Source organism: Rosa chinensis, chromosome 2, assembly GCF_002994745.2.
Source record: "Rosa chinensis cultivar Old Blush chromosome 2, RchiOBHm-V2, whole genome shotgun sequence".
Lineage (NCBI taxonomy): Eukaryota > Viridiplantae > Streptophyta > Magnoliopsida > Rosales > Rosaceae > Rosa > Rosa chinensis.
This window is the reverse complement of record NC_037089.1, coordinates 5,841,991-5,857,060: the sequence shown is the minus strand read 5'-3', so window position 1 is coordinate 5,857,060 and position 15,070 is coordinate 5,841,991. Positions and strand designations below refer to the sequence as shown.

The 15,070-nt window shown below is 38.0% G+C and overlaps 1 protein-coding gene across 1 annotated transcript; it reads right to left on the bottom strand.

Annotated features, from left to right (window-relative positions):
* Nucleotides 1–3,182: 3,182 nt before the first annotated feature.
* On the bottom strand, nt 3,183–4,969 carry LOC112187183 (zinc finger CCCH domain-containing protein 20). Its single transcript, XM_024325867.2, has one exon. It carries the CDS (start codon nt 4,888–4,890, stop codon nt 3,730–3,732), a length of 1,161 nt encoding a protein of 386 aa, XP_024181635.1. The 5' UTR covers nt 4,891–4,969; the 3' UTR covers nt 3,183–3,729.
* Between the last annotated feature and the right edge of the window lie 10,101 nt (nt 4,970–15,070).

Genomic DNA, 15,070 nt, shown 5'->3' with positions numbered 1-15,070 from the left:
AAAGCTCTCCCCATAGAATTCTTTACACATGCAGATCATCAAACGCATGACCTCATTGAGGAGCCTGCGAACATTCGGCCAAACATGGTGGACCTAACCCCACCCACTAGACCAAACCCACATTCTAATCCTTGACAATACCTACAAAACCATGGGAAGCCTATTATTTACAAATGGAGTTCGATGTTCTATTATTTTTAATCCCATCAGTCCATCACTGGTCATATCTAACAATCTAGAGCCAAATTATGAAGGCTTTAGCTCATTTTATGGCATGCATGTGATATATATATATTACCATCTCATCACACACATATCGTACAATTATGTCTAGCCCTAACAATAAACAAATCCTCCATTGCAATATTTAGTCCATTCAGTCAGCATCATACCCATGTTGATGAGTATATAAACCACATATAATACTTGTTTAAGTCTCTAAGATAAATCAGACACTTGAATATATTGAATTGGTGCAGCCAAAAGTTTGGCTTTTGAAACCATCGGCGCACGATAGAGACTGCCACCCACCCAAACCCCAATTCGTATTAGTTTAGTAGCTTTCTTGGGTTGACGGCAACCTCAAGGTGCTGGGAAGTCACACTACAAACTTACCATATTTTCATGGTCGTCGTCTTGCTTTGGTTCGTCATTGACAAATACAGACAGCTCCACCAGACTATAATTAATCTAAACTCACCTTGTCTGCTTTCAATTATGGACCTACACCAGTCCAAAGATAGAATTTAGACTTTAGTGGAGGAATTAAATTACTGATTTACAACGGAGGTCAAGTGTGCAAATGGATTAACTGGTAAAGGTAATTTTCTCAAAGATGTGGACAGAATATGTTTGGAGGCTGTAGAATTTGACTCACTAAACACTCAAGGGTTTCGTAGTTTGAAAGTTTAGAAATATGAAATGTTTCGCAGTCTTTTTTTTAAATTTATGTATTATAAGATAAAATTTAATTTTTATTAGCATAATTTTAAATATCTATTTTAACCTTTAAAAGAGTGTTAAGGTAAAGACAAACATACAAAAAGATTAATACAAACAGCATACAAAATGTCTCAAAGAAAATTAAACAACAATAACCGAATCTATAAACTTATTAGGATAGAACCGAATTCAAATGCGCACAATTCTTTCACAAAGCTACGAGGAAAAAGCGTCAAGATATATACGGCACCAACCAAACGTTTCTATTGGGTCGAAGAAAAGGTTATGTATGATTTAAGATCATGGATACATCACTGTGGATCTCGCATAGATTTCAATACAATAATATATGATAATTAGTTCTCACTGTCCCTAACTTTTTGTCATTTGGGTAAAAAGACTTGCATGGTAGCCCCGATTATGGTGTGGCCATGTATATTGTAGATTTATATGTTTCCTGGCTACCTGGAGTTTTCAATGCCCAAAATTTGGATATTCTTCATGGGGTGCTCTGGTAATTCTCGTTTGGCATATCCCAGAATAATGAGGAATTCAGCAGCAGAAGAATTCATTGAGCCTCAAATTCTGCAAACAAAACGACAGACGAAAATTGGAGCTTTAGAGCCCCCAAAGAGAACGTGGCAAACATGCACATAGAAAGAGGACACTCCTTCATGTGATGCGGCACTTAGCTTATGACTCATAGACAGACAACGACACTTGGAAATTGAATCACTAGAATTTTATTCTGCTCTTCTAGTCTTCTTGGTCTGTCGGCAACAAAAATTGCTTCTTTAATCTGGCCATTGGAAAAGAAGTTTAGTCTCTGCGTGCAATTTGCATAGAGCTGCAGTAAAACCCCAGATTGCTTCCTATGAAACCGTAAGATCCGGTCCCAAAAACAAAGGTCGTATCGTATAAAAAAATACAATAAAGGTCGTATAGTGCGCTAAACGACTGAAACACTCGAGACATGACCGCTTTTGTGCCCTACGGCCCTGCCTATCATCGAAAAGTTCAAAAACATTCGCCAATTAATATTTTGGGAGTATTGAAGTTCAGAACAAGTTTACCATTAGGTCACCCAATCAGTTACTATTAATTATTTTTTAATATTTATTTTCACTCTCTGGATCACTGGCACAGTTTTTAAATTGATCTGAATCTGTGCCCATGCCCCAGAGAGTGAATAAATATAAAAAACAGTTAATAATAAGTGATCCGGTAACTGAACCGGTAGACTTGCTTTTACATGTCACACCATATTCGAACGGTTCAAATCTCCAAAGCTGTAACACCCGTAAACAGTTTCATCGAGCTGTAGAAGGCTAGACAAACACATCAGAATCGGGGCTAGCGGCATCATCTAGTTCTATTATGGTGACTTTAATGAATACTTCCAATAAACCAAACTGAGTACACTGATTCATAATGAGCAATTATGTATGTCCAAATTAGAAGCATGAAGACAAGTATATCTACACCCATCATGATATTGACCAAGCTGCTTGCTTTATCAGTAATGATCAACTGTTCAACTGTGGAAAGCAAGCCTAGAATAACAAAGCAGTTTTTCAGATGTAAACACCCCGACCCTGCATATATTATATACTAATATGAGGACTAACATGAGGTCAACACTGGTATTACTTAGAGATGTTGCGTGCTATAAGGGTTGAATGAAAGCAAGTATGCAATACAATTATAGCTCCCCCCTTCGTCAGTGATACAATTTCTTCCTGCCCCTTATTTCCATCCCATGTAATTAGTACCATTAATTTCCATCCATATATCTGTCAAAAGATGGTAACTTTCTCAACTAAACCCTGTCAAATATGTGAGGCTTTTCAATGTGATACTTAAATCTCAGCTACCCCAAATTGATGAGGAAACAGAGAAAGAAACCAACTTTGGCCTAGAAATTACTCATTTCCCAAAGTGGCAACACTGTAAAAACTATGATCGTAAATCGAAACCAAATGAAATGAAGCACAGAAGAGGGTAAACAACATTTCCCAAACTGGCTACACTGTAAAAACTATGATCGTAAATCGAAACCAAATGAAATGAAGCACAGAAGAGGGTAAACAACATTTCCCAAACTGGCTACACTGTAAAAACTATGATCGTAAATCGAAACCAAATGAAATGAAGCACAGAAGAGGGTAAACAACATTTCCCAAACTAGCTACACTGTAAAAACTATGATCGTAAATCGAAACCAAATGAAATGAAGCACAGAAAAAGGTAAACAAGAAGATTGATCATTGATATAAATATGAAATTACATTAATAGTTCCATTGGGATGAAGAGCTACCATTACATAATAGACATAAAAATTTTACAATGGTAGGGATCAGTAAGCGAGCAATAGCGGCGATGATGATGATGATAATAAACACAATAATTAACAAAAGGGGAGGGGAATCATACTCCACAGTCCACTCTGCTCTTAACTTCTTATGTACACAGCAAAATGGCAATTTCTTTTCTTTCCTTGCCAATCTAAACTCCGAGTTCTACTACCTTGTCCGAAACGATCCAAAAAAGACAGATTCTACTCTTCACCCATTAATATATACACATAATCTTGATATCTTCAGACTGACTATGCTTCCGAAATCAAATTCCACGTCTCCGATTCAGAAACTATTCACAAAATGAGAAAGATTAGAAGCAAAATAGGGATAATTAGAGAGGCCACCAAATGAACCCACAATAGAATCATCATAAAGAGTAAAATCCTTGTCACCAACAACCCACATGAGCCGCCACTTGGCTCATTCTCAATTCACCAGCTCAGAAACCCATCCAACATCCGGAGCACCGGAAGCCTGTGGCTCGGTCGGGTCGACCCGCTCCAGAGAATTCTCCTCCCTCAACCTCTCGAACATCTTGGCCCTCAAGTCCCTCCCAGACTCCACCCTCTCCATCGGCGGCTCCTCCTCGCAACCCTCGTCACAGAAATCCAGAAACCCAATTGCAGAGCGGGTCGGAATCCGGGTCGGAGTCGACGGCAGGCTACAGAACCCGGGACGGAGCATCGACCCGCGTGGAGAAACGAACCCGGGCGACCCGACTTGAACATTCCATGAAGTGGGCAGAGACTTGACCTTCCCCAGCTGCAAGTTCCTCAGCGACGCCACCATTTCATTAATCGAGCTCGAACCCAGAGACCGGCTCACCGACCTGGTCATCGGAGACACCGGCGGCGAATCTTCCGGCGAAATCGACGGCGGCGACGACATAAACGGCATGCCTTTCCCCAACGACGCCGCCTCCATGGCCTGCCTCAGCGGCGACCCGTCGTACGACTCGGCCGAGGTTGACCCTCGGGGACTCTGCTGGGGCAAAACCCTAAGCTGCTCCGGCGTGTGAGCGAAGAAGCACACTCTCCTCTTGCAGCTAGTACCATCTTTACAGGGCTGAGTCCGATAACGCGCAGGGTGGAGCCAGCACTCGAAAACGCCGTGAGCGAACTCGCACGAGTCTCCCTTCTTGCAGTGGCCCTTTCGGAAATCGGGGCAGGCGGAACCCGAATAGTGGTACTTCCTCGGGTCGCGGCGGCGGGCCTTCTCGCCCGGGTGGGCGAAGGGGCAGTCGGTCCAGTCATGGGACCTGCCACGTGCGCAGCGACGAACCTTGAACTCAAACATCCGAAAATGGTCGCAGGAGTAGGCGTCCACCGGAGAGTCCGAGTCCATACCCGAAATCTCGGAGTCGGAGTCCGGGTCCGGGTCGGAAGCCTCGTTGGAAGGCAAGTAGCGCTGGAGAGTGGCGAGAGCCTCGTTGAGGTGGTAGGGGCTGTTGGCATTGGTGACGTCAGAGTTGACGGAGACGCCGCTCAGGGGGTAGGGGGAGTACATCTCGGCCGTTGGATCGTCGAGGGTGAGCCACGGGGGGACGTGGATGGTCGGATTCGAACGGTGAGGTTCGCCGATCATCATTTTTTTTTTTTTTTTCCTTTTTCTCCCTCTGGTGGTGGGTTTGATTTGGACGGTTGTGTTTAGGGGAACAACAGAGAGAGAGGCTTGGTTTATAAACTGCTTCGAGACTAGGGAGTTAACCACGGTTGAGTTAAAAACTAACCGTGGTTGGGTTATTGGATTCTAGGAGCTCCGTTTACCGCAGCGGTCAAAAACCTAAACGTATGGCAAGGGCTTGGGTCACGCTGCTTTGGGACAGATGGAGTTCCCGTTCTATACGTGTGGATCGTTCGGAGTTTGAGGACGGTCAAAAGGCTCAACGTGGAGGGATGTGATTGGTTTGTGGGATGAGTGAAATGAACGTACTGTGTGTTGATCATGGGTTTGGACTTTAGTTCAGCCTTTGGTATTCCAAAGGCGGTGGAGCGGGTGGTACGTGGAATAGGGACTTTTTTTTTTTTTTTTGGGTTTGTTTTTATTTTTATTTTTAATGAAGCAAACCAAACAAAAGTAGAAAAATCCAGAAAATTCATAATAAACGAGAAACTTCTGGATATATTAGGGTTTGTTCGTTACGTTTCCACGAACAAAATCCATTAGGGATTGTTTTTATTAGGCAAATAGATCATGAGATTATCCCTGCTTCAAGTTTTTTGTGCTGAAATAAAGGGACAAGAAAAATATACTAATGTTGGGGCAGGGAGTCAGGGGACTGCCCTTCTCCATTTAGTTGAAAACTTTTGATTATCAGAATTTAACTATGGTTTAAGACTTTAAGTCAACTCTAAGTGAAGTTAACATCAACGTCTTGAGAGATAATCAGGGTCATGCTACTCTAGGTTCTACCCACTACACTAATATTGGACAGATGCAGATCCTAATATTTGGTTTGTAGTGGTCTAAGAGTTGAAATGGCTTAAGGGCACAAAACAAAGATTTCATATTCCTGACCTTGAAATGTTTGTGTGACTTGTGTAAATTTCAATAAAGAAATTTGTAGCCAATTTCAAATTCGGTTATCTAATAATTAGAAGTATAAACAAAAATGAATCTATTACCAAATATTTCGTAAGTTTAATAAATTTGTGTTTAATCTACATTATACTTGAAAAAGAATACGTTGATGTGGGAAAAATAAAAGCTAAAACTTATTTCTCTCTATTCATCAATCTCTGCGGTCTACTTTTCTCTTATCAGTGTATTTATTTTTAGGGTATAGCAGTTAAGTATATAGTATATTTAACTCATTTAATAACCGCGAAACATTATAATTTTAAATTTGAGAGATATTTAGAGGTCTTTATCAGTACTAAAGTACCAAGAACTCCCAAGGTAAAATCGATTTTCATGTTCATTGAGTAGTGGACGATTGGTTTGTTGCTTTCATCAATACAATCGTTACTCGGGAAGTCAAGGAATCCCGATCCACATCCCACCCTCACTGTCCTCCCGGTAAACGTCGAAGCCATGAAAAGGATGTTTCCCTAAACGCAGGGGCAGGGGCAGGGGCAGGGCCACATTCTTTACTGCTCTTGAGCAATAATTTAGCTCAAAATCTACAATATCGGGGATTAAATCAGGTGATTTAACCAAAATGGGGTATGCATGTGTTCCCCTGATGGCATCCAAGCATCAGGAGCCACAATTGCTCAGTCATTGAAATAATGAAGCAGCATGTGTGGCTGAGACTTTGATGTTTATCCACTTCAGGGCAGGCACGAGAGACCGCATTGGCTTACCGGATACCCCTTTTGGCATGCAACTAAAGTCGACCAGCCCTAATACTATTTAGCTTTGATGGATATTTTTAGGAACAAGATCACCGACTGCATGCTCTCCCCGAAAGAATAAAATACGATGGGACTTTAATTTGTCAAAAGAGGAATAAAGAAAAAGAACAAGAAATGATAGCACTGTAATACTTTGATTATTAGTACTGAAAAACTCTCCGCACACTACATTTACTTTTATATATATGGAGAATAAGTATAAGATAGATCAAAAAATAAAATTTACAAGCGAATAAAAAAAGATGATCATAATAAGACAAAAATCACAACGTGCTTGTGCACTAAATTAGAATCAAGTCGAATAAAAACAAGATTTAATTGATGCAAATGACGTTCATAAATTTAGTATATGAAACAAGCTATATACAAGAAATGAAATTGAGTGATTCCTATTAGACATTTATTCCCCGTACCATCAAAGAATTCGTACTAATATTAGTTGTCTGGAGAGAATATATATGCGAAAGTGAAAACCATTAGAAACCCTTATATTCTATGAGATGGTCACATCAACGATCTAATTTGGTTTGATCGAATAATATGAAATGATTATAGATTGAGGCTGGGGTCAAACGTGGAGGTTGATGAAGAAGATGATAAGATCAATGACCTAGGCAAGGCATGTGCAAATGTGCTGCAATGGAAGCAAGCTAGCTTAAACTAGGATGAGTGTGGTCAAGGGCAAGCATATAATTAGAAGAAAAGGAAAGCTCTTCCGGTGCCGACCTTTATCAATGCAGTATTAAAACATAATTAACATCACATAATTAAATTACCACAGAAGCTTTTGAAGTATGTCGACCCCTTTTGGTTACGTACAGTTGGAGGTTCCGTTCTTCTATCTAGGGCTAACCAAAGCTTTTGAAGGCTTTATTATAGGTCCTTTTATTTCGACAGTTCTAGTTGGGGGTTATGCCCTTTATATTAACTACTTACCGACTAAGTAAAGCAACATTGGGTATTAAGATCGAGCTGGACTCGGGCTTTTAAGGCCATCTCCAGTTGTGGAATAGCCCTTGGGATAAATTTTAGCCCTTGATAATCACTATTTATATAAATAGTAAAGACTATAATTTTGATCATTTCCAATCTTTATAGCTATAAATTTAAATGCCATGTTATTTTTTTTTTTTATCTAATACATAACGAGGTGATATATGAGCAGCAAGTAGCAAATATGGGAATGATTGAATGAAAAGGTATAAAAAAAAAAAATGAGAGATGGTGAAATATGAAAATAAGGTGATATGGGTATTTATAGAAATTTTTATTTTTCAAAAGTGTCGTGACATTTTAAAAATGAAAAAAAAAAAAAAAACCAATATACATTTTGAAACAATTAGCTGATATCATCTAATTACATATTTTAATCGATATCAGTCGTTGATCTCTATATTTTATCTCATATTATTTATTTGGATCAACAATGTGAAGCCCATAAAAAAAATAGCTCATGGGCTATACAAAGGGCCATCTTTAGCCCAACCCTAGGCTCTATAACCCCTCAAATAATTTTTTTGGTTTAGCTTAATTTGTGGAAATCTTCATTTTTTCGGCTATATGCCTCTATCTACCCCATAATCCACAGCTGGAGATGGCCTGGTTATTCACATTGCACGCTGCGAGCTTTTAACAATCTCGGCAGTCCCTTAAAACTAGCTAGCTAGGACTAGTTGTCCTTTAATAAGTTAGATTACAACCTTACGAAATTAGTTTTTCCATAAAATGTATCAATAGCATCTGAATATTAGTAATTTGATTTTTAATTCTTACCTAAATAACTCGACCTTACGTAATTACATAATAATTAAAAACTAATTCTTTAATAAATCGTTTATAAAGGTATGAATCTAGTTTAGCAATCTACTATTAAAGCTAAATGAGAGGATACATCTTGTGATCTTGATGAACTTATGAAAAAAGGAACCCTAGCTAGGAACTTATAATATGGAGGAAAATGAAAAGTGGTCGATAATAGAAGTGTCTTTATAATAGACTAGAGAAGCAGCCAACCCTAGCAAATATGGATAAGATTACTAGGGTAGGAAGACTAGAGCTAATATTTTATTGGTCTTGACTGACGGCGTCACGTGAAGTGTTGACGGCGATTTTGGGGGGGGGGTGTATGCGGTGGGACACATGTCCTAAGATAGGGCACTCCTCCCCCTTACGCGTCCCGACAAAACACAACCCAGCTCCCGGTACGAGAAATATCCCTTTGCTCGAATGCGATGTCTGCACGGACACGTCCCCACGCGTCCCGGTATTCTGCCTTCATTACGTGACCACCGTACACGTGTCATTGTCCTTTTCCACTCAACTCTGGAGAAACGACAAGCCCTGTCCCACAAACGACTGCCACGAACACCTCTCCTGCACGTGGCGACATCTCCGTGCTGGATGTCTCTCGAGATTCGCGTGCTTTTTACACTTCTTTTTTTGGTTTTGTTACCAATTTGACCGCCTTGATATTATCCAGGAGGAACGATCCGCTGCAACTCGGCAGCAGACGGAATAAATATGGCTTATGTTCATCGATCAGTAACTGACCAACGACGTTATGATCGGGCAGCAAAATACGAATCTTTCGATGAAAACACTACACTACTCGACATCAGAAAATCGCTGATCAGAAGGTTGAAGATCCCACTTCCAATGATTATGCATTTTGAACCGTAGATGTAAGATTTGCCACACCTTAAGAAATAATTGTTTCCGTTCCTGGTAGATTATGATATGTATGAAGGACCATTACCACGTGAGGTAGGGAAAGTAACCCTAAAATAGCTACCAGTTACCTTACACAATTGTGCGTCACGTACCCTGTACTGGGACACAGAATTGTTTACTTGCCTTACAAACAAGGTACATATAGTAAAATACCAACCACCACGTGATCACTCGTCACGACTCACGAGTAGTCAATCGAGCAAGATCGATACTTACCGTCTTTAGCCACCACGTACAAAGTTACAAAAACTATAAATTGTATAGTGAAATTTTATAAATTTTCGAAGTATTGAAATATGATTTATTATTTTATTAGATATTAGTCAGTGATTTATGTATTATAGTTTAAAGATTGAACAGTATATTTCTTTAAAAAATCGAACAGTTTAAATTTATTGAAGTGAAATCTTTCACAAAGATCAGATGTGAAAGTGCAAAATTGAAACCCTGATTATTGTTACATTTGTTGTAATTCTTTATGAGACTATGTTGATACAATATTTTTCGTAGAGGATAATTACTTTATAAATTAGCCAGTGAGTTATCATAGATTTATTAAATTATTAGCAATAAGTTAAAGACGATGACGTTAAACTTCGTCTAGTAGTAATAAAAGATGATAAAGTTAATTAGTGCTTTTAGAGTTAATTAGTGTAAGATATAGAGTTTATGTCCTTCTTATGTCAATCACTCACTCCGGACAAATTAAGAAAGAAAAGATAACTTTGTTCAAAACTTGAAAGCGACTCATTTTATGGAACTACATTATTTTGAGACACCATGTGTCCTAAGTTGATCTTAAACAATAAGAAGAAAAAGATATGATCTGCTCGCTTGCTAGCTCCATTTAGAATCTACTCTTATTCCCTCTAGGGCGCATCAATAAGAAATGACGCTTGTGCAACATCCATTTTTGAATTTCGTAGCCAAGAGACTAAATATGGAATCTAAAATACTATTTTAAAAAATAGGATGAAGCACATATATAATAGGGAATGGATCAAGAGACACTTTTTTTTACACAAATTTTGACACACCTTGCGAGCCATTAGATTTTAAAATGTTCAATGGTACAGATTTATTGTTTGAATGATGTCAACATACAACAAAGTGACGTGGCAAATGACATGGAATTACATATTTCTAATCTAAAATTAAACTTTTCTTCATTTAAAGAAAAAACAAAATTAAAATTTGAAGAATCAAAATCAACAAAAACTAAAAAGAAACAAAAGAGGAAGAAGAATAAGGAGTACTATTCTTATCAATACTATACACGATCAAAAGAAGAAGAAGAAACAGAAGATCATTCCATTGAATCTCTTGACACTCTTTAAAATTACCCAAATCATATTCTTTCCACGATGCACCTTCAAAATTGCCCAACTTTCCATCACCATGAAGCTTGAGTGACAGCTCTTTGCCATCATAACTTGGATTTTGATTTTTAGGTCAATATATAATTACTTTGAATTGGTAGGGCACAATAGAATACCTTGCTTGTTGATCTTTCCAACATGAACATAGACAAGTGGTATGCAGAAGCACCTCGCTAGCTCCAATTCCCGCCGTCTCAAAATGATGTTCATAAAAAAATATTCTCCTATTTAGATCAATGTTCAAAAAACCTAGCCCAACAAATTCACCAAGCCATGCAGCAATCATGTTAGTCTAATTGCTACATACAATTTCAAATACATGTGTTAATTTCTATTATTCAATTATCTTGGATCATGGTTTATAGCATATACCTGAATTAACTGAGCTAGCAACCAACCCTCTACGACATCATTCGAGGCATTCATCTTCAATAAAGGCTTCAACCTCTTTTCAGCGCGACAATCAAGGTTGGTGATGGAAAGCCGGCAATTTTGAAGGTGTGTTAAGACCTTCAATGGCCTGATCTTCTGCTATTCTTCTTCGTCTTTTATTTCTTTTTAGTTTTTGTTGATTTTGATTCTTCAAATTTTATTTTATTTTATCTTTTAATGAAAAAAAGTTTAATTTTATATTAGAAATATGTAATGCCATGTCATTTGCCACATGACCTTATTGTATGTTGACATAATTCAAATAATAAATCTGAACCATTGAACATTTTAAAATCTAATGGCTCACAAGGTGTGTTAAAATTTGTGTAAAAAGAAGTGTCCCTTGATCCGGACCCTGTATAATATCTAACTTACATATATGACATATACAGAAAATCTAATGTTGTGTAAATGTGTATGTTATAAGTAACATTTTTCTCTCGTCAATGACTTCAAAATTCAGTACATGGCTTACATGCATGTTTAGTAAAATTGAACAAAATTATCTCACTTACCCCAGCAAATTTTTTTTATTTCTAGTAACCCAATTTAACACTAAATGACGATTTTGGGCTCAAAAAAATATTAAAAGTTACATACTGCCACTCTCTATAGCTCTCTCCTCTCTCTTCCCTCTCTACAAAATCACACTTCTTCTTCTTCTTCTCCTCTCTCTCTCTCTCCCCCCACAACGTGCGGGCTTAGGAGCCACCAGCTTGGTCGCCGGAATAGCCTCCGGTTACGCGGTCCCCTCTTTCTCCTTTATCCTATCTAAAACGATGTCGTCTCGCCGCGTCTACCTAGATCTGACCTCCCAGGTCTACCCAAAACTCGACCACCTGTCATAAAATCCACCTTGTGCGTTCTCTTCTTCACGCTCTACTCCATCCTGAGAAAACAGTCGAGCAATTCCAAGGTCTACATATCGCAAGTTTTGGCCGAAGACGGATACAAGAAGAGTAGGCGAGTAGCCATTTCAATCTAGAGAGGTTGATTCCTTCTTCTGATTGGCTCAAAGTGGTGAAGAAATTGGATTCAAAATGCATCAGGAATTTTATGAAGGAACACATGCACAAGGTAAGAGCAACTCCAACAACTTCCCTATCATTTATGTATTATCGGTAGGGTTGTCAATGGGTGGTGTCGGATCAAGGTATTTGTCGTGTCGTAATATACAAACTCAAACCCAACCCATTTAATAATCATGTCAAAAATTTAAACCCAAACCCAACCTATTTATTAAACGGGTTACCCATTTCCAACCCACTTAACCCATTTAACAAATAGATCGCGTTGTGTTAGACAAAATAATCCATTTAAGGGTCAACAATGCAACCCATTTAACTAAAAAAATGCATAAATTGATTAAATTCACTAAAAACTCCACAATACTAAGAATATAAATAATTATATATATTCATAAATAATTAAATCCAATAATTATAAAGCAAAATATTTCAAATTGTCTAATCCTATGATCAAATACTCCCAACGTCCAAAATTTCAAGAAGAAGTATAGCATAATCGGGTTATACGGGTTCACTTCGTGTTGACGGGTTAACCCGTAGCCGACCCATTTATTAAATGGGTCATGGTGGGTTGACCCACGGCTGATCTGCTTTTTAATCGTGCGGGTTCAACACTTCAACCCGCTTTATTTCGTGCGGGTTTCGAGTCGTGTTATCGGGTCGTGTCGGAATTGACAGCCCTAATCAAAGCTTTAGCCTTTTTTTCTTCTCCAAGTCCAACATATTCCCTATTTTACATAAATCTCTAAAATCTCCATAATTCTTTCTTAAATTTTAGAGATTGCTGTAAATTTAGAGAATTGCTTTTCTCTTTCCTTTTTATCTCTAAAATATGGATAGTTTTAGGGAATCTGTTTGAACAAAATATGCTTATTTTTCCCTAAAATATGAAAAAAATCAAAACATGGGGAACCTGTTGAGGTTACTCTAATAAGACAAACTGGTACTCTCGCTATTTTTGAGAGAGGCATGGTGGAGACGTTTGGGTTTTGGTTGGCAGCTTTTCTGAGGGGGTTAATGGTTTGGGAATATTTTAGGGTAAGAAAGAGGAAAAACTAAGTATAGTTGTTGTTAATGAGATGGTCCAGAAGATAGATTTGCCAAGTTGAGGTCATGGACGTAATAGTTCTCTAGATTTGTACAGGGTAAACTAATCTTTTTATTTCTCAGTTTATTTTGTATTACATTATAAGCTATACTCTATTGCAATTTCTAATGAAATTACTCTTTTTTTCTTTTCTTTTTTCAATATGTTTTGAGTTGCTAAAATTTTTTAAAACAAGAACAATTTTAAATTTTCATTGATTATTGACTCTCAATAAAAATTTTGTTAGGAGGCAATAAAAGGCTATTGGGGGCAATAAAGGTCTGTCAAAAGTTTATTGGGGGCCAATAGACGTTTTGAATTGATGTAATCTCCTCGTTTTTTTATTCTTTAATTAAAATTTTATTTGTCTAAATTTAGGGAGATTAGTTCTCATTCAGGCTACTGAAAGCTATTGGGGGCAATAGACGTTTTGAATTGATGTAATCTCCTCATTTTTTTTCTTTAATCAAAGTTTTATTTGTCTAAATTTAGGGAGATTAGTTCTCATTTTGGCGACTGAAAGTTCTATTAGAGGGCAATAAACGTTATGAATTGATGTAATCTCCTCGTGTTTTTTCTTTAATCAAAGTTTATTTGTCCAAATTTATGGAGATTAATTCTCATTCCGGTAATTGAAAGTTCTATTGGAGGGCAATAGATGTCTATTGGGGGGCAATAGAGGTTTATAGGAGAGCAATAAACTTTTCCGATGACTTATGAGATATCCGACAACATTTTTGGGGACATTCAGCGATGTTTTTAAAGAAGTCCGGTAGTGGTGGCTAGTGACTGGAATCCAGCTGTCGGTGGTGGATTTCGACGGCCAGTGACAAACTCCTGCGAAGTCTCCTATGGTTTCTCCCGGAATCCCGTGACCAGACTCCGACGAAGTCTCCTATGGTTTCTCTCTCTTACATTCTCTCTCTCTCTCTCTCTCTCTCTCTCTCTCTTTATGTAACAAAGGGGTGACGGTAAAATAGTCTTAAAAAAATTGGGTATTAGAGAAGACTTTATTAAAATCTTCATGGGTATGGAGGAATTAAAAAAAACTTAATGGTGTAAGTGGGAAAAAAAATCCCTAGAATTAGGGTAAATGGACCAAAAACCCTAAAATTTATGTCACGTTATGTTGTCAAATTAGATTCGATGAATCTAGTACGGGCTCCCAACACTATGTGTGTGAATATTATTTTATTTCTTTTTTAAATAGGGAGTGGGAATTTTTTTTATAAGAGTGGGTAGTTTTTCATGGAATTTGGTAGTTTTTTTAAGTACTAGACGGGCTCCCAACACTATGTGTGCGAATATTATTTTATTTCTTTTTTTAAATAGGGAGTGGGAATTTTTTTAGGGTTTTTGTCAATTTACCCCAATTTTAGAGATTTTTTTCCCACTTACCTCATTAAGTTTTTTTAATTCTCCCTTACCCAAACCACTCTAAGGAGCTCTTCCCTAATACCCAATTATGTTTTTTTTTTTAAAAAAAAATTTGAGACTATTTTACCCTTTATCCCTTTGTTACATAGAGAGAGAGAGAGAGTGGAAGAGAGAGAATAGGAGACTTCTCCAGAATCCGGTAATCGGTCGCCACCCACCAAACTTCTCTGAAAATCTAGCCGGAGTTCTCCAAAGAGGTCGTCGGAAATCTCATAGGTTGTTGGAAAAGTTTATTGCCCCAAATAGACGTCTATTGCCCCCCAATAGACCTCTGTTGGCCCCAATAAAGGGGCAATAAAGGTTTATGAAACCTCACCA